The 18,822-nt window shown below is 51.4% G+C and overlaps 1 protein-coding gene across 1 annotated transcript in view; it reads right to left on the bottom strand.

Moving 5' to 3' along the window:
- USP10 (ubiquitin specific peptidase 10) overlaps window positions 1-18,822 on the bottom strand; it is a 73,357-nt gene that overhangs the window by 3,580 nt on the left and 50,955 nt on the right. Inside the window, exons 5-13 of the mRNA XM_059381638.1 lie at window positions 12,866-12,957; window positions 12,232-12,341; window positions 11,757-11,812; window positions 11,418-11,521; window positions 9,089-9,188; window positions 8,168-8,345; window positions 5,265-5,430; window positions 2,264-2,408; window positions 451-516 (exon numbers count right to left, since the gene is read on the bottom strand). Coding sequence (XP_059237621.1) covers window positions 451-516; window positions 2,264-2,408; window positions 5,265-5,430; window positions 8,168-8,345; window positions 9,089-9,188; window positions 11,418-11,521; window positions 11,757-11,812; window positions 12,232-12,341; window positions 12,866-12,957 — 1,017 coding nt within the window. The remainder of the gene's footprint in view (window positions 1-450; window positions 517-2,263; window positions 2,409-5,264; window positions 5,431-8,167; window positions 8,346-9,088; window positions 9,189-11,417; window positions 11,522-11,756; window positions 11,813-12,231; window positions 12,342-12,865; window positions 12,958-18,822) is intronic.

The following is an 18,822-nucleotide window of genomic DNA, read 5'->3' as shown; positions in this document are numbered from 1 at the left end:
CAGTGCAGTGAAGACCATGCAGCAGACCGTCCGTGTGGGCCCCTCTCTCCTAACCTGACCAGGCCACTCCGAGGTGCTGACCCACACAGAGGTAGCGCCTCCACGGGTAGCACCCCGCCACACAGGTACCGCGACCACAGCAGCCAAGGTCGCAGCCTTAAACTGCCAGGCCAGCGGCCTCACGCCTGCCCCCCTGACTCAAAGACAGAAAAGATGCTAAATAAGGACCGGGTTCAGCTTAGAGCCAAAAGGATATTCGGTCAAATTTCAAGCACCGGATGTCAGGACAAACACACAATTTCATCAAAAGACGTCCTGACTTAGCAAGTCTACGGGGAAACCAGCGGAGGAGTTTAGTGTCTGCGTGAGGCTGTCTTGGAGCAAACTGTGCCTGGGCACAGACCCTTCTATCACTGCTTCAGTAAGGAAATAATAGACAAATTTACTTACCTGCAAATAGCCTATAGGTTCTGTGGCATTTAAAATTCTTATTTTTAACCCCTGGAGAAAGCAGTTCTGAAAAACAAAATATCAACAGCTCCAGTCTATAAAAGCACTTCAGGAAAGGCTCGGAGTAATGGAAGCCAAGAGGTGACAATGGTCCCCACTCGCATGCACCCACCCCACACAGCAGGGAAACAAAACCCACAGCCTCCCTCGGCGCGCAGGCCCTGCCCGCAGGGGGCTGCCAGGCGGCACAGCAACGCCCCCCGCCAGCAAGCAGCTGAGCGGCACGAGAATATCCTGAGCCCACCGAGCTCATGCCAGAAGCCCGACAAGCAGATACCCTGAACACTGGAAAAGAAGCCAGCTGCCCGCTCAGAAACAAAACAAAACAGCTCCAGGAAACCTAAGAACTGGGATGTTTCACACATGAGACCACAGAACTTCCACTGTGTGAGTCAGACGGTCTCTCCAAAGAGGCACTGGTCCCCAGCTGGGCAGGCGGACAGCCCTGCGTCCGGGCCCCAGGGCCCCCTACTGGGGCAGCACACCTGCAGATGGGCCCCGCACGGTCCTTACCAGCCGGCCCCTCCCACCCCCCACCCACGACCCACACCAGAGCCTCTGGGTCCTGCCTTAGCTGACTCCTTTCTAGAAGGCATTTAAGGTGGCAGCTGCAGTAAGAGCACAGGCAGCCAGCAAAGGTCTGTAAACAAAGCCTGTGGTCAGTGCAGGCGGTTTATCTGGGCAGGAGGGAAGAGGCAAGAGTATGGGGCACAGGATCCCCGGCAGGGCTCAGTGTGTGCGCCTCACACGACAGCACCGGCGACCTGGTATGTGACCCGGTATGTGATTCTCGGCTGGTATTTCTTCCCCTTTCTGGTTCTCAAACAGAATCAGGAAAACGTGCCGCCTTTGAACAAAGCAGTTCCGAGGTGAAGGTGGGAGGGGGGACCCCGAGCCGGCTCAGGAGTCAGCCCGTCAGCTGCCGACCGGCTGCAGAAACGCAGCGTCCCTGCCTGGGGCTCTAGGCTAGGCCAGCTACCCCCAGTCTGGGAGGCCCCAGGCCCAGGAAGGAGTGGAGTGTGGCCATGCTACGTGGTGGGGAAGGCGACAGTTGCATTCCTCTGCAGAACCCAGCGATGACATCCCACGACCGCTTTTCTGTCTTGCACACTCCCTGATGATCTGACACTGCCTCCAGCTTGTTCTCAGTCAAGGCAGGACGGCACAGTACCTTCTTCACAAACCCCGAAGCTCAAGGACAGCTCCCCTTCAAGCTGCGCTTTCACCAGAACACCCTGAACTTGGTGCTTTGGTCAAAATGCATCAAGGCTGCTGAGCCCCGGTTACCTGACAGAGACTCGTGGCCAAAAGAAGCCACAAACCTGACCCAGTGTCATTGCAACCAGAGGTCGGAGGAATCCCCAGGGGCCTATGGACAACCCTGTCTCACTTCACTGAAAAAGCCCCTTTCACCAGGCTGGGCTGGGCAGTTGTTAACACTTAGTGTAAAGAAAACGATTTTGTACCACTAATCCATAAAACTTTCTAGAAAAACAATGCTCATTTTGACGGACAGAATCTCTATTCTTCTGATCTAGTAAGAGTATATGGTTTCTTCATCTTTGCCTTTATTTTTCAAGAGCTTCTTTGGTGCCAGTTATAAGACAAAAATCTGTGGTAAGCCGAGAAACTGAAAACCAGAAAGTCACGAGAACTTCCTTGTTCTCAGAAGTAGACCGAAATGCCAAGCATCGAGCTCACGGACTCCCCGACAGGTGTCACCACGAACCCTCCTGCCTTCCGTGTTTGTTACCTTTACTGATCTCCAAGTCCACAGGGTAGTCAATGTTCTTGACGAGCTTCTGGCATCCCCCCGTCTTCTCGTAAACAAACCGCTTGAGATGCAGCACCAGAACAGGAGGGAGCTTCTCCAGAGTCACTCTCCGACTTATCTCCACCTGAGGCACAAAGCAGAGCAGGACCCCGCGCCTTACTTCACGCAGCAGCAGACGCACGTCCATCACACAAGGACCCCCCCCCCACCAAGAGCCCGTGGCCTGGGGGTCCAGGACAGCACCGCTCGGCCGTTGCTGGGTGGAGGGAGCTTCTCAACATCTAACACTCGGCTAAGAGGCCTTCTGAGAGCTGATATTCCTCGTACAGAAAGGCCACCATCCTGTGAACACAACCGCAGAAGACCCCATGGCTTCGAGAGTCCACGTGTGAACTCCCCCCTCAGAAGCCCTGCTCTGTGACGGTCACGACGCACAGGCACAGAAACTGAAAAGCAAACGTTGCAGCAGAACTCTGCATTATGTATGCACTAACACGCTTTCTAGCAAGTCCCACACCAGTCATCAAAGTGAGGCCAGGGTGTTTCCCAATACCCCAAAAGCCATCTATTCTAACCATTAATTTTACAAGTGCCAGTTTTATCAATTTATATGCTCCTTACATGCTTTTGCAGGTCTAGCAAATGCTGCTTTTCATTAAAATGCGTCCTCACGAACCATTCTTATTCCTCTTATTTATTGTTTTTTGTACCTATAAACCCTTTGATGCTTCCTGTGTTTACATGAAGAACACTTCTGGCAGAAATTTGTTTGCATCACGATCCAAAAGATAAAAACATAGATGAGAAACCAAGGAAGTGCTCAGAAGACCACATTCGTATCCGGGTGGCCGTGTCTGAATGGGCACCTGGCTTCCCACCCAGACTCCGATCCCTGCTGTGGGACCACCCAATGTGCCTCCAGAGTGCCAACGTGTGTCTGCATCCTGGTGTCTCCACACCCAACAAAACATGTGAATGATGGACAAGTGTGGCTACAGCTCAACAGTCAGAAACCGGGGTTCTGCCGAGTGGACTCCAGCTTCCTTATCTGTGAACCGAAGAGTTGGGACAAAAGTGTCTCCGGGATGCTTGTAAGTGCTGGTTGACCCAGGATTAGAACCTCTAGCTTTCAGGCAATTCATTAAGTAACTAATCTGAAATTTTTGCCTATGTTTTGGGTTTCCAGACAAACTGAGACAAACTTTTCTTCACCCAAGAAAACCAGATCTTTTCTATACAGCAAGTAGTTTATATAACCATAGTTTCCCATCGACCTTCATCATGTGCTCCCACAGCAAAAAACCTTGTGACCTTAAAATATAAAATACTAAAGTTTAAAGAAATCACATTCCAGAACATGTGATACTTGCTCTCTCCAAATATCCCCACCGCATAGGAACTGTCTGAAATCTTCCTTTCTCAACCATTTGCTGTCTGGGTGTTCTTGCTCTGGTCTGGTAACACACCACCACCGAAGAGCTGCGACTGAGCGGTTCCATTTCCTTCCTCACGGCTCTCCGGAATGCCTCTTCTGCCTGCATCCTTCCTCCACCTGCCATCCAGAACAAGCCCCGTTCCCTCCCGCCCCCCCCCATCTCGTCGGCACCCTCCGCAAGCCCACAGCTAACTGGAGCAGGAGCAAGAGAGGAAAAGCACCGGCGAGGGGGCTTTCCTGGCAGCCCGGGGAAAGGCAGGAAACCGCCAGCGGGATGAGCGCCCACCAATCTCCACGGGTAGCCAGAGGACAGCCAGCAAGAAGAGAGCCACGGGGACAGTGACGCCACCTCCGCAGCCGCAGCTGCCACAGAATGAGCCAAGCGCGCAACTCAGCCACACCAACCAACCTCCCCGAAAACAAATACCCACTTTCTCATTAAGTTCCACCGCCAGACTCCGCTTATTCACTTAAGACAAGTGCCAAGATTCTGTCTCTCGCTCCTACCACTTGTATTTTTTAAATAAAATCACCCGTGGGAAGAAGCAAGTCAGAAAACGTGGTGGAGGGTTAGGCCTAACTCTGTGTGGATCCCCAAGAGCATGGGTTCGTCAGTCTAAGCAGGAGGCCCCAGATGACCGCAGGTCTCCAGCCCGCCTCCGCTCGGCTCCCCAGCGCGGGCTGCCCGGCCCGGGAGGCCCAGCAAGCTCGGCGAGGTGCTGGCAGTGTCTACTCTTCCTGCCCCTTCGGCCACCACAGAGTCTGCTCACAGCAGGCTCCCCAGGGACGCGAGGGACTGTGCAGGTGAGCGCTGCCCCCAGCTAGCCTGTGGTCCCCTCCCCCGTATGTTTTTCCACATTCACAGGCATCGCCTCAGCAAAGGAGAAGACCCCCTCGACCGCCGCATGGACAACAGGCGGCAGCTGTACATTTGGACCCCAGGAACCAGTAAGCTCTCTGAGACCAGAATATTCTCGCCCTCTCCTGCCTTGGCCAACAAGTACACCCCATGAAGCTATCTGCTTCCCTTGACGCCTGAAAACTAAAGGACTCGGGCTTCTGTCCTTTTCAGATCAAATGAAAGACTAACAGACAAGAAAAGAGCTACTTTCTATTTGTCGATGTCCCTGAAGACCTACAAGCAAATGAAAAATAGACAGGTTTGGAGTCTCCTTCCTCCCCTAACTGATCTTGTGGAACTGCTCTCTGGCGTCAGGGATGTAAAGAAGCTGTGCGGCCTCTGTGAGAGGTGGTACTGATTTTTACCCCATCGTAATTCGACGATCAGAAAATTAAAAGTAGCTCAAGACAAACAATCCAAGCGGCCACTACCTTGGGATACATGGTTTCGAGGTAAAGGAGGCTGCCGGGAGCATCTGCCTCGACCATTTCATTCCAAAAATGTGGAAACTTCCAATCCAAACCAGTTAAGCACCAGGGTTAAGAGGCGGAATGCAAAGGCACTTCTCTGCCCTCCCACTTCTGGACTCTTTCCACCGCACCAGGGAGCCTCAGCACAACATTCGAGATCAACTAGGAGTATACCTCTTGTTTGGTTTTTGTGGTATAACCCTGGACAGACTCTCTTGCCACCAAGCTCTCCAACGCATCCTGGACCGTCCGGATCCTGTCAGACTGGATGTCCAGCTGCAGGGTGAAGAAAGGCTGCAAAGTGGCCGACTCCTTTGAGCTCTGCTGGTAAACCACAGACCTGAGAGGCAGAGACAGAAACAGAAGACTGTAAGTGTCACCGCTCTGCCCCGCTCTCCGGTAAGGCAAGCCAGCAGGAGAAGACACGTTAACTGAAAACGAAATCGCTCAGTGTCATCTTTAGAAGACCAGAGAGAACAGAAAAGCCAAAAATTTACTGAATTTGGAAATAATCCTGCTGAACACCACCTCCTGATTGTTTCCAGCTGCCACCCGCAGGGTGACCATTGTCCCCGCACAAGCAGGCGGGAAGAAAACACGCTCATCTTCCGAATTCCTGCCCGTCCACTCCACACTTTACCGAACGCACCAGCCAGAAAATGCGCCTCTCCTGCCGGGGCCTCAAAATGCTCACACTCTCTGTTTTCTCATCGTATCATCGCCCGTTCCAATAAAATAGAGGAAACCCCAACGCAAACAGAATATTTTTAATGGCGTTTCCCCCCTACAAGGAGAGGAGTGAACACTCCAGGAAACAAGGCTACCCCCCAACCTCAAGAAGAAGGCTGCCAATTCAACTTTGTTTTCTTAGCTGGTTTTTTTCATTTTTCTTTTTCTAAGTTTTCTGAGTACAACTTATGCTCGGCCCATCTCTCAGCCCTGGCAAGTTACATTCCAGGAGCGCAACAAGGAATTCCATTTCTGCAGTCTGAGTGACCTAGTTCACGGACGGGATCAAACGGGCGTGCGTGGGTACTGAGGCTTTAGGGGGCAGATTCCGTGAAGAGCCGGCTAAAGGGCCCCCGTGCCCGTGCCACACTGCTGAAGAGCGGCGCAAGAGCGGCGCTGGGACACACCTCGACGCCCCCTCCCTTCCAGGGTGCCACTGGGGAGCAGCTGCCCCCTCCCGGCTCTGAGAGCAGCGGGAGGTAAAAACTGGTGGAGGGGGGGGCGCCTGGGTGGCTCAGTCGTTAAGCGTCTGCCTTCGGCTCTCGGGTCATGATCCCAGGGTCCTGGAACTGAGCCCTGTACTGGGCTCTCTGCTCTGCGGGGGGCCTGCTTCTCCCTCTCCCACTCCCCCTGCTTGTGTTCCCTCTCTCACTGTCTCTGTCAAATAAATAAATAAAATTTTTTAAAAAAACCCAAACTGGTGGAGTAATCAAGAGGCGGCCCTCCTAACTCCAATGGCTTAGACTTTTACTGATGTGGCCTGAGGGGAAAGGTGAGGAAAGGAGCTGGTTTTGCAGAGGGCCGTGAACACACACCCAAAGACGGTGAAATTAAAACAAAACAAAACAAAAAAGACCTCCACCGTCCAGCTGTCTGAACAAGGAAGCACACTTCATGGGACTAACTACTACTTCACACAGGAAAGAAGTATCCTAACTTATAAAAAATAATTCCTATCTTCATTGTTTCTCAAAAATGTCAACAACCAATTTCAACATAAAAAGACCACCCCGAGGCCAGAGGCCTGGCAGAGCCATGCAGGCCAAGCTAGAAATTTCTACAAAGTGGACTCTGGTTTTTCCCACCAGTTATTCTCAAACAAGTGTGGGCTCTTTGGGAATGCTGGCCTCAGTGGCCTCAGAGTTTTGATGCTCTCCCTCTGCGCAGACCTGGTGCCGCCGTCCTCCCCACCGGGCTGTTCCCTCACCCTCTCTCCCATCCCTAAGGGACCGGCCCAAGAACGCCAGCGTGAGAGAGCTCCCCCGAGCTAAGGACACAGCCAGCCTGCCCTCACTGCTGTCGCCTGACTTGCATCCCTGCTTCCCCTCCCCAAATGGTCCAAGCCAAGGAATCACATCCTGCAAAAACAAGTTCCAGCGGCAGCAGTGAGAGGCTGGGCGTTTCCCCAGAGCACACCCTGACCGCAAGAGGCTCATGTGGGGAGACTCCAGAACACAAAGGGGTCGGCAGGCAGTAGCCACAGAGAAGCGCTCAGAAATGACTCGTTCGGGGGGACCGGCTTCGGAATCCCGCCCGACACTGCAGCGCTGACGGGCTTGAGAAGAAGCTCACGGACATGCTGAGGTTTTACCAGCCTGCTGGAAGTTTCCATGCCTTGGGAAGGGCGTTACTTCTTTTGGATACAGAGCATTTGGGATAAGCCAAGGCTGAGTCTCACTAAAAAACCGCCCTTGTGGGATATAACATGAGGCCTTTCAAGAGGAAATCCCACTCTGACGAGGCCCTTTGGGACTCTGGATGACTAACCTCCTTGGAGACGGCCCCCATGCTCGTGAGTCCCACATCACAGTGGTCCTGAACGGCTCTAACGCGATCAAATGGAAGCCTTCTAGAAGGACGTCATGAAAGAGCAGCGAGCGGCTGGCTGACGGGAACTGGGGCAGGCGGGGGGCCCAGGCACTTCCAGGAGGCCCCAGGTGCCCAGAGTGTCTCCTTCACCTTTCTAGCTCACTTGGTTCAGGCGCCTGATACTCTCCAGCAGACACAAGAATGTCTTCTCTTAACGAAACATGTGTTTCCATTAGCAAGTCCTGCTCGTTCTACCTAGCGGAGTGCAGCTCGCTCAGGGCGAGCGGTGCTCGGGGAGCGGGGGGGTGGGGGGGTGTCAGGAGTCAGGGCGGCCGCCGGGCCCAGGGACCGGCGCCCTGTGCCGAACCGCCATGTGGGACGAGAGCAGGGAAGCACAGGGAAGTCTGGGAACAGAGCGGGCACAGGGGCATAAAGGCAAGCCATCGAGTCCAGACTTTCTCGGACACGTCTTATCGCAGCAAAACCCTGGAAAAGGCAAGCAGGCAAGCACTAAAGTATTCCATAAAAGCATAATAAACCTGATGTGTCCCCCAAAAATGCCAGTGATTGGGGTCTGCACAAACTCCGCCTGGCGAGTGACTGAAGTCTTATTTCTGGGGCCCACTTGCTCCCACTCGTCCTCACTCCCTTCGCCGGGCTCTTCCTGCTCGTCTTCATTCACTGAGTGGCTTTTGGGTCCGTTGGAAACAGGGAGTTCTGAAAAGGAGACAGTCTGCTTAAGCTACCACTAGCAACAGTAACAGCAAAAACGTTTTTAAAGAAAGGTCCTACAGAAGCTGCCCGCACAGAGTTAGCTTTAAAAGTGAAGTCAGGGTGTGTCCGACATTAAGAATAAATACAACGTGTCCGCCCGCCGGACCCCTGTGTGCAGGAACCGCCAAGGACAGCGCACCTGAGAAATCCGAGGGCGGACTGGAAAGTGGGCATTCCTGGGTCACTGCGGCCAGTCCTCCTAGCTCGGGAAGGGGCTCTGGTCACACGGAGAGCACCCTCCTCCCGCAAGAACCGTGCTCTGGCATTTAGGGGCGAACTACGCTGGTATCCGCAACCCAATGTGTGTCACTCAGGGCGCCACGTGCAGTGCGTGGGGCAGACAGGAAGGACGCATGACAGCACGTCAGCAGGGCCAGGGCCAGCGCCTCGACAGTGTTCACCAACTCCTCTCCCAGCTCTTCTGAAGGTGTCATAACTTTCCTCAGTAAAGAGTTGAAGGGAAAAAAGCAGAGCTTCTGGATATATTTTAATTTATCCAAATAGAACAATCTCAATGGTCTTATAAGCAATGTAAAGACCATCAGACTCGCCCTAGTGATAAAGGGACACCCAAGGGTCACAGACATGGGGGGGAACAAAGTACCACTTGGGCAGGTGACAAGCGTTCAAGGGGAATTCTTAAGGAAAGGTCCTCACAGGTTTGTGGCAAACAGACCATGACCTACTTTCGTTATTTGGTGACAGGAGTTTCTTGAGGTTCAGCATTTCCTCATGAAGTCCATTTAGAATGAAGCCTAAGTACTCCTCAGCATCTTCTTGTCGACCCTGAAAAGGCCAGATGTGAGCACATTAATTTTAACCGGTCCCCACACAAGGACTGCAGGGATCGTTATACATGCACAGGTCTCCTCGGAACTTTCCAACAAGACTGGATGCGAAGCGGAGCTCCGCTTCGGACCACTGAACAGGCAGGCGGAGACGAACGGGGGGTGGGGGTGGGGGATCAAACCCATCCTTCTGTCTGAGTACAGAATGAGCAGGAATTTTATCTTTTCGTATTTCTGAAATTTTCTACAATAAATATGTGCTGCCTTTATGACAAAAAAGTGTCACTTAACAGTTGCTCTTTTGCTGACATGAAACAGAAGACCAGGAACAGAGGTCCAGGGCCTAACAGTCACACCGGGGGTTGTGGAGAACAGCCCTGTGTGTCTCCTTCTATTTTTGATGATGGGCAACTATAGGGGAAAGGACCCAAATTATAGGTGAAAAGCGCTACTGAGACAAAGATTTAGCTAATGGCTGTACACACACACCCCAGCAGAATCTTTCAGAGATGAGTCACACAGCAGTCACGGACTCGTCTTACGATCTCAGGATTAGTTCCCATTTCACTCTTTGGAGAATAACCACATGTTCCAAGATTTTCAAAGTCCTCCTGCCGCCTCCAGGCACATCTGTCTGCTCCACACAGAGCTGTAGCTCTCGACGAGAGCAGCTCTTAGGAGTGGAGGGCGCTCTGCATGTGGGAAAGGGCAGACACTGGCTCGCTCAAGATGCAGAAAGAGCAGACACAGCAGGCTCGAGGCAGCTGTTCGTGGAGAGGTCCGCTTGCTAGGATGGTCTTTGGTTGGCATCTGGGTACCTGGATCTGGGGGGGGGGGTCCCCCCTCATTTCAAGAAATGAAAAAGAGACTGTGCCGAAATCGCACAGTGTGGTTTAGGGGCGCACACCTGCTTCCCCTCTGCGAATCTGGAATTCCAGACCAGTCCTTGGTAAAGCCTCGGGGCACTGAGTCTCCGATGCGCTTCCATAGCAGACATTTTCTACGTGCTGTCACACGCTGATGCTGAGAAATTAAGTACGTTCTCCTGACACACCACGAGAGGAGTCTCAAGGTCTCTCGCGGACGCCTGATGTCACTTTTGTGTCCCTGCACTGGACTAAACCCTGTGAGTTACAGCTTCTGAGTCCTATGAGTGCTTCCATCCCATCACCGACCTGGGGGTGGTGTGGCGGAGCCGACAGAACAGAGCCAGTATTCATGTAACACTGAAAGACACCTCTGTCCGCCAGCAGAACTTCCGAGCAGGGTACCCCCTGAGATGCGCTGCTTCCCCTCTACCTCCGCCCGAGTGGACGGCCGCCCTCTGGCTTCCAGAGCACCAGTGTGCACATTCATCTTAGTACTTCTCTTGCTAGCCTATTTTCTTGGATCTAATTCCCCTACTGGACGGTCAGCTGTTTGAAGGGCACAGTCTAATCCATTTCTGCATTCCCACCATTCTGTACATTTCTACCTGAAAGTATAAATTCCGAGCTGACAGCTACGAGAGGAGCAGTAAAGTGTCCCCAGTGGGATCCAGCTACCCTGTCCTGGCCAGTCACCCTTCTCCAGAATAAGAAGCTTCATATTGCTTTACTCAGCTTTAGTGGAATTATTCAGATGATTTTTCTTTCTAAATAATTTCCCTAAGCATCACTTCAAATGCTTATAATGACCCACATCAAACTCTACTCAAGACCTCCTCGGCCCCTGGTCCCATTGCTTCAGGAGCAAAGCGCATGATTAAACATCTCGACAGGAGACAAGGAACTGCTAAAAACACGTGAGGATGTTTTCAGCTCTGCTGAAGGCCGCCGTCATTCCAGGCCCCATCACCAAGCTCCGTGTAAGAGGCAGAGCAGCGTTCAAGGAGCGGACTGTGATACCAGGCCCTGCACGCAGGAGCTGTGTGACCTCGGACAAGGATCTCCCTTTTCTCCACCGCAACAAGGAGGCAAGCGCCACTCACCGGCCTGAGTAAGCTCACGTGCAGAAGGAACGTACAGGAGTACTCGGTGCACCGAAAACGATGTATGAGCCGGCTCTGATCATGGTGATCGTATTTTTTAATATTCAATCAAGCAAGCAACTCCCTAACAATCTGAGATCTATGGGAGCCCCCGACCCCCAGCACTGACAATGTGCCAAGGGCACTGAACAGCAGCAGTGCAGCCGCGACCAGAGCACGGGGCGAACTTTCTACTGGCTACGAGAGAGCAGTGCCAACCTTTTCAGACAGGCTCGACTTGATGACCGTCAGAAGTCTGTAAATATACGTAGGTTCAAAAGCAGCTCCCGGGCGGATATCTCTCACGATTTTATCCCCAAGAGCTGCAATGGAAACAGGACACAGATTTTTGTAACGAAAATGGAGTCTTCAAATGCTCAAAAGCAGCAGCGTCAGAACTCCCCCTCCGCCCTCACACAGCACCAAGAAGAGCACAGGTGTAGCATCTGCATTTTAAATATATTTTCTTTCCAACAAGACTGAATTTATGACATTCAGTCATCAGACCTCCTAACTGTCCGTATGTAATGGGCATCAGAAGACCTCATTTTTACTCACCTTGTCTGGGTTTTGGAGGTACTGGCATATTAGTAAACTCATTCATTAGCCGAACACTATAAACACGGGGGAAACAAAAGTTTAGTACATTTAAAAAAAAAAACAAAACATACTTTTACTAAAGAGCCTCAATGGCTAAGCAGAACATTTTAGTATGAAGATGGCAAATACTAAGTAACCAATGCTATAATCGCTGGTGAGTTCTTCAGTCTTTTCTCTGTAAGGTCTTGATCTAGTTCACGTTACACTGGTAAACACTACACTTGGGTAACATCTGAGGAACGCAGGAAAACAAGGCTCCAGTTCCCCTGATGGTTAACTTCCACATAAAAACATGAACAGTACATTTAAAAATAATAATAATAAAATCATAGGACTCATTTGCAAAAAATTAAGAACCTGCTAAACTATTTGAATTCGAATTACCAGAGGCAAAAACCCCAGCCCTTGACACACTTGTCAGCACCTTACTTACAAGCTATCTATCATGGGTGTCGACGTACAAGGCCTTTGCACTTTTGAATAGAGAGGAATGAACTTCATCAGGTGATACATCGGAGGGCAAGCAACCAGCGCCTGCAGTGTCTGGTACCGGCAGTAAGGAAGTGTAAAGGAAATGCAACAGACACTCCACATTGCTAAAAAGTGCATCTCACCCAAAGCAGGTAGCACTGAGTCAGCCAAGGGCGCTGCAAATTTACACACGTGAACATAAAAAGGGACACGCCAAATGGCCATGAGGATGACCGTCTTGGGATTTCCACGGAAGGGATTACTCTGCAATCAGCATTTACATACAAAAACTGGATTCGACCAAGATAAATCAATTAAAACAACATTTCTGATTTTAAGTGGACACGCTGACCCATCAGTCAGGGCCATGCTAGTGAAAATCAGAGTCGCCTGATTCTGTCACTCACCAGTCAACAAATCATCTTTCGGGGGGGTCAGGAATAACTTTATAAGCAAGGTAGGTGGACTGAGCAAGGAACGAAGTCTTTGGACTCAAACTTTCAGGGAGAGGCCCCGAGGCAGCCGCACGGAGCAAAGGCGCAGGGGAGAGCCGGGCGCGGCCGGCCGGCCCCAGGGACGGCACTTGAGAAGGATACGGCATTAATGTAGCACCAGTTTCCTTTATTGATCAGCCCACGGGGTTGCAATGACACTGGCTTATGTATCAGGGTTACATTCTCCAGTAACTCTGAAAGATGAAGAAGCACATTGAAGAGGTTAGTGGCGTTGAGTGGACACATGGAATAAACGCTCGATGGCTGGCGAGTGTTAGAGCCGCGTGGGAGCTGCGTGCTGTCCCACACCACGTACGCCAGGTAAGGGTCAAACAGTTCTTTGAGTATCTCCCCCCAGGGAACACCAACACTCGTTCGTCTTTCTGTGGGAACGGAACCGGGGAACACAACTCATTTAACAAATAGCAGAAGAGGCTGAGATACACGGTGACAGAGGGGACAGAGACCCGAGAGACCGGCTTCTCCCCCGCACCCCGGGCTGAGGCAGGCCTTGCTAACACCGCTACCGAGGAGCCCACGGACCGAACCCGAGCCTCAGCCGGCAGGGGGGCCCCCAACACACCACAGTGGGTGATCCACCACTCAATGATGGACAATACTCCTTTCCAGGATGACTGTCTCATAATAACTAAACTGTATTTTTCATTAGAATTCCAATTTCTGGAATGTTTGGGGTGCCGGAACGCCCTTACTCCACTCAGAAACACATTATGCTCAGTTTCCTCCTCTCACATACCTCTTTTCCACCTTCGGACAGATGTGAATACCACCTTCATATAACGCTTTAACACTTCATTAAATGCTTTCAATTTTCTTCCCCAGAAATGCTTTAAAACAAGACAAAGTCTCCCTATGTCCCATTAAGAATCTTGTACCAGGAGCGCCTAGGTGGCTCAGTGGGTTAAGCCTCTGCCTTCGGCTCAGGTCATGATCTCAGGGTCCTGGGATCGAGTCCCGCATCGGGCTCTCTGCTCAGCGGGGAGCCTGCTTCCCGCCCCCCTCTCTCTCTGCCTGCCTCTCCGTCTACTTTGATCTCTCTCTCTCTTTCTCTGTGTCAAATAAATAAATAAATAAATAAAATCTTTAAAAAAAAAAAAGAATCTTGTACCTGTGACAGCTGTAAGTTATGGAAACCTTCTACACTCAGTGCTTTACAACTTAAACTTGTTAACAGCGCACTTGACCCTCAGCCATCCAGAACACCCCAACCCCCTCTCGCCAGCAAGAAAGCATCACCCAGCTGGCCTGTGGGCACTCAGGAGCTAGGCAGTGCAGCCGGGGCCTGAAGTCCGTGATCTGTGGCCACCGCACGCTGCCTCCCTTCACTTTTAAATTGTGTACCAGAAAAGAAAGAAATAAGTACGTGTACATCTGCTGCCGACATCCATCCAAGGCATCACTCAAACAAAAGCAGCTTTTCAATTCTAAAATGCAGTTGGACCAGGAGGTCTGACTTAAGCATTAACTGAAGAATTTAATTTGCAAAATTCTAATGTCCACACCAGCACAGACAGACACACACACACACACACACACACACTCTCCCTCTCTCCATTGAGAGTAAGTGCCAGTCTTCCTCTGAGGAAGCACACAGAGTAACTTTCCCCTTTATAAAAAGTAAAGCATTACAGGCTCAAGAAACCCGGTGGGATCTATTCAATTAGTCTGGGCTTACAAAGCTCTTGTCTCCCTCCTACTACAGGCACAGCACCGGGCTTCAGTGTGGACCACGTCAGTTAGACCTGAACTACGAGCACCACAGGAGGGCCCCCAGCAAAGGCAGTGCTGGGCGCAGTGGACACTGTGCTGGGGGCCTCAGCTGCACTGTTCATAACCGTCCCACAACCCTTGCAAGGAGACATGGTTATCCTCCTACCCACTCTACACGTGAGAACAGAGGTCCAGAGGGTTAGGGACGTGGTACAGGCTGTGTCCCTGAGCAGACATGACCCAGGGGCTCCGCTCGACAAACCTTTCATTAAAAGGTTCCCGTGCTAACTTACCCCACGGGCTTGAGACCGCCCATGGACAATGGAGCTGTCCATTTGTCTTTGATGCATGTTTTCACAACAGTCCATACTCTCTAGCGTGTGCCACAGACTGGCAATTATTTTGATATAATTACTCCACAAAAATAAAATCTGTGCATTTTCAAATAAACATCAATCCCAAATGGATACTCTGGCACGGCCCTGCGGCTCTCTGCCATAGCACGTTCTACCCACCAACAGTCACACTATGTCTTTACAGAACCGTAAGATTCCAAATCAACTGCTCTCCTGCCACAAGGGCCTCTGTTCAATGACCCGCTGTGGTTCGAAGAACCCTGCCTGGGCGCCGGGTACAGGAAGCCCAGGGGTGACTAGGAGGCAGCCCTGTGGCAGGAGAGCTTGTGGACACTGAACAAGGGAAAAGCCAGTGCAGGCTAAGCTGAAGGGGGCCAGTGGAGGGGATGGTCAGCCCAACCCCCAGACTGGAGAAACCATGAGACACCGTGAGGGGGCCAGGGGCCAATGACAGCAAACAGCAGCTGACACAAGGGCCCTGGCTGGGGGATGGCGCCTTCCACCCGGAGGGGTAGGTTTCTTTTTGCTTCGTACAGTGATGTGATCACAAGTTTAGTTCAGAGGTGCTGGTAAGAGGTACCCAGACTACACCAGTCAACAGTGTACTTACATCCACAGAGCAGCAAGCAACAGATCTACGTGCGCACACACATGCCCACGCGCACAGACACACACACACGGGCCCGAAGCTCGGGGCTGGCGCTGTGCCCTCAAGAGGAGTGATGTGTCGGGAGCGGCGTCCTAAGCACCAGGCACGTGGCAGCAGCAGCCAGGAAGAGCACGCAGCGCCCTCCACAAGGCAGGGCAGTTTGAGTTCGCTGTGGAGGTGAAAGCAGGTTCCAGGGCTCCGAAGAGGGAGTGCACAATGGAGCTGCTGCCAGAAGCCTGTGAGACCCAATGGGGTCCCTGAGAGGCTCCCAGGGCTGTTGGGGGAAAGCAGCTAGAAAGGGCAGACTCGCCAGTTTATGGTGGGGAAAGACAAGGTACAGGAACCTCAGTTTCCTCTGATAATAAGGACACAGGCAACATCATCTAGGGTGAGGGCAAGGGCAGAGACCAGGGGGAGAGGACAGCAGGGAGTAGCTTAGTGACAGTAATCCCTGTTAGTACAGACACTGAAGGAGAATGGAAAGAAAATGACCAGGGACTGAAATAGAAGACCTGAAACTGCCCTCCCATGTTAACTCTCTCAACAGATTCAAAAGCATGTTTATAGCTGGTCAAATTGCTTTTAATTCATATCTTACGAAATTTTTAAAAAAGGAACTTATGACAAGGCCGCCACTCTCGAGAGGGAAACAGGTGCAAAACATCAAGAACTAAGTAGTCGACGCCCCTCAGAAGGCGCCTCTCTTCCCCTGGCTGCCGAGCCACGTGCCCAGAGCAAGCGCCCGCTGCAGGGTGAAGCGCTCAAGGCTAGGGACACGGAGAGCGAGTCCGACTGCAAACTGGCCGGCAGTGGACTTCCGCCCACCACTCATCTGGAAAGCAGGTGTACCGGTTGGACAGAAACCTTCAGTTTCTGCATCAACCCTTGCCTTGAAGCAATGCCAGCTTCTGGCCATCGCTTCTGGTTCACTTATTTTAGGGGACAGACAGGAAAACGCCAGTTTTGCCGTTCGGCTTCTACAATGTTCAACTCATGGCTCTCAGCATCACCTAGCGGTGTGCTCCGTAACTGCACGTAACAATTGCAAGTTCCGAACAGCCATCCGTGCACAGAAGGAACACGGCAAACCTCAGACACGTTATGTGCAACAAAATGACACCAGGATGTTTATCAGAGAATTACTGAACCAGCCTCAAGCTTTTAACACTCTTCGGAAGAGCCTCCAGTCAGGGGGCACCCGGGGCTCCACCGGAGCAGAGGCCAAGCCTTGACTTCACCTCTGCTCGCCATCTCGGGGTCCCGGGGACCAAGCCCCACTTCCGGCTCCTTGCTCGGTGGGGAGTCTGCTTGAGATTTTCTCTTCCCCTCTGCTCCTCCCTCTGTCCACTCTTTCCCTCTCTGAAATACCTAAATCTATGGGGGGGAAAAAAAGTCTCTGGTATAAATTTGAAAGTTAGTATCTTTATAGACTCCTCTATACTGAGAAAAAAGAGTGAACAATCTAGATTTTCCTTAATAGTTATGCTGCTGTTCTAGAAAACCTTTCTCTCCACTGGCAAGTCTTACGTAAGCTAAAATAGAGTATCACTCTGTCGCTCGTGCCTTCCACGAGCCCAACACCACTCTCAAAGACAGCCAGCCTGGAATGGAAGCAGCCTTCCCTGAAGGCACCCAGAGCAAGCCCCAGCCCTTCTCTGTGGCAGCAGGCACCGCGGACGCCACCTTGTATCAGAGGTGTGCAGCTCCTTCCAGATGACTCCCTCACAATGCTCACTACTCTGCTGAGTCCTCCCTCGCCAGGTAACATAACTTCCAGGCCTTCGCTGCCCCAACCTCATCCTGCCATCCCCAGGTTCCAGCACATCTCCTACTGGCCCCCAACCCCCTCTGCAAATGATGACTGCTCTTTCTGCTACTAGGAGTAGACATCTGTAACTGCCCTATCTTATTCTTTTTTTTTTTTTTTTTTTTTTAAAGATTTTATTTATTTGACAGACAGGGATCACAAGTAGGCAGAGAGGCAGGCAGAGAGAGAGGAGGAAGCAGGCTCCCCGCTGAGCAGAGAGCCCGATGTGGGGCTCGATCCCAGGACCCTGGGATCATGACCTGAGCTGAAGGCAGAGGCTTTAACCCGCTGAGCCACCCAGGCGCCCCGCCCTATCTTATTCTTTAGACAACACTTATGACAAAGCTGATCACAACTCACTGACCGAGATAGTGGGTGGCCCACACAAAGTACTTACTAAGAGTACAGGGGGTGCCTTAAACATCTGGAGACTAAAGGTCTTGGTTATGGTAAATGACTCCATTCGTGCTTATCAGAAATGGCCCAGCAGACTCTGAAGGTCATGCTATCACCTGTTCACAAAGCCTGCAGGTGTCCCTGTGAAGGAGACAGGAGCCCAGAAGACAAACCAGACAACCAGGTGTAAAAGCCTGGCTCTGCCACTTCATTTTGCAACTGAAACAGAAGACCTCACCCCTCCCCGTAACAGAGCAGACGAGCCGCACCAGGCCCGGCTGCAGTGAAGACACCAAATCCTGTAACAGGAGTGTAGAGAACACCCAGCAGGACAGCCAGCTCATCACAGGCTCCGATTATCCTTACCAGAAAATAAAAAACTGGGGTGCTTGGGTGGCTCAGTAGGTTAAGCATCGTGCTCTTGATTTCAGCTCAGGTCGTGATCACAAGGTCCTGGGATCGAGCGCCACATCAAATCCCACCTTGGGCTCCGCGCTCAGGGTGGAGTCTGCTTGAGGACATCCCCCTCCCCAGCCCGCTCCCTCTACACCCACTCCCTCCCTCTAAAATAAATAAATCAAGGGGGAAAAAAACTGATGTAGATGGGAAAAGGAAGAGAAAGGAAATTTATGGAAAACTTTAAGTGAACCAACAATTTTCAGTACTCTAAGAAGTTAAATTACTTAAAATTAAGTACTGAACATTTTGTGAATATACAGAATATACTTCAAAAGATATGAAAGCATGTAAAAAATTAAATTTATCTATGATGTTCTCTTAAGAAACAAATATCCAGGGGTGCCTGCGTGGCTCATCGGTTAAAGCCTCTGCCTTCGGCTCAGGTCACGATCTCAGGATCCTGGGATCAAGCCCCGCACATCGGGCTCTCTGCTCAGCAGGGAGCCTGCTTCCCTTCCTCTCTCTGCCTGCTTCTCTGCTTACTTGTGATCTCTGTCAAATAAATAAATAAAATCTTTAAAAAAAAAAAAAAAGGCAAAAAGAAAAGAAACAAATATCCAAACAATGTCAAGTTTTGGTTTTGTAACATAGTATATATTGGGCCTTTCCCGCCCTCAAGAATTTCAGTAACCATAAACTGAGCCAGACACCAACATGGACA

This window comes from Mustela nigripes, chromosome 17 (assembly GCF_022355385.1).
Source record: "Mustela nigripes isolate SB6536 chromosome 17, MUSNIG.SB6536, whole genome shotgun sequence".
NCBI lineage: Eukaryota > Metazoa > Chordata > Mammalia > Carnivora > Mustelidae > Mustela > Mustela nigripes.
The sequence above is the reverse complement of the archived record's forward strand: the minus strand, read 5'-3'. Positions and strand labels throughout refer to the sequence as shown.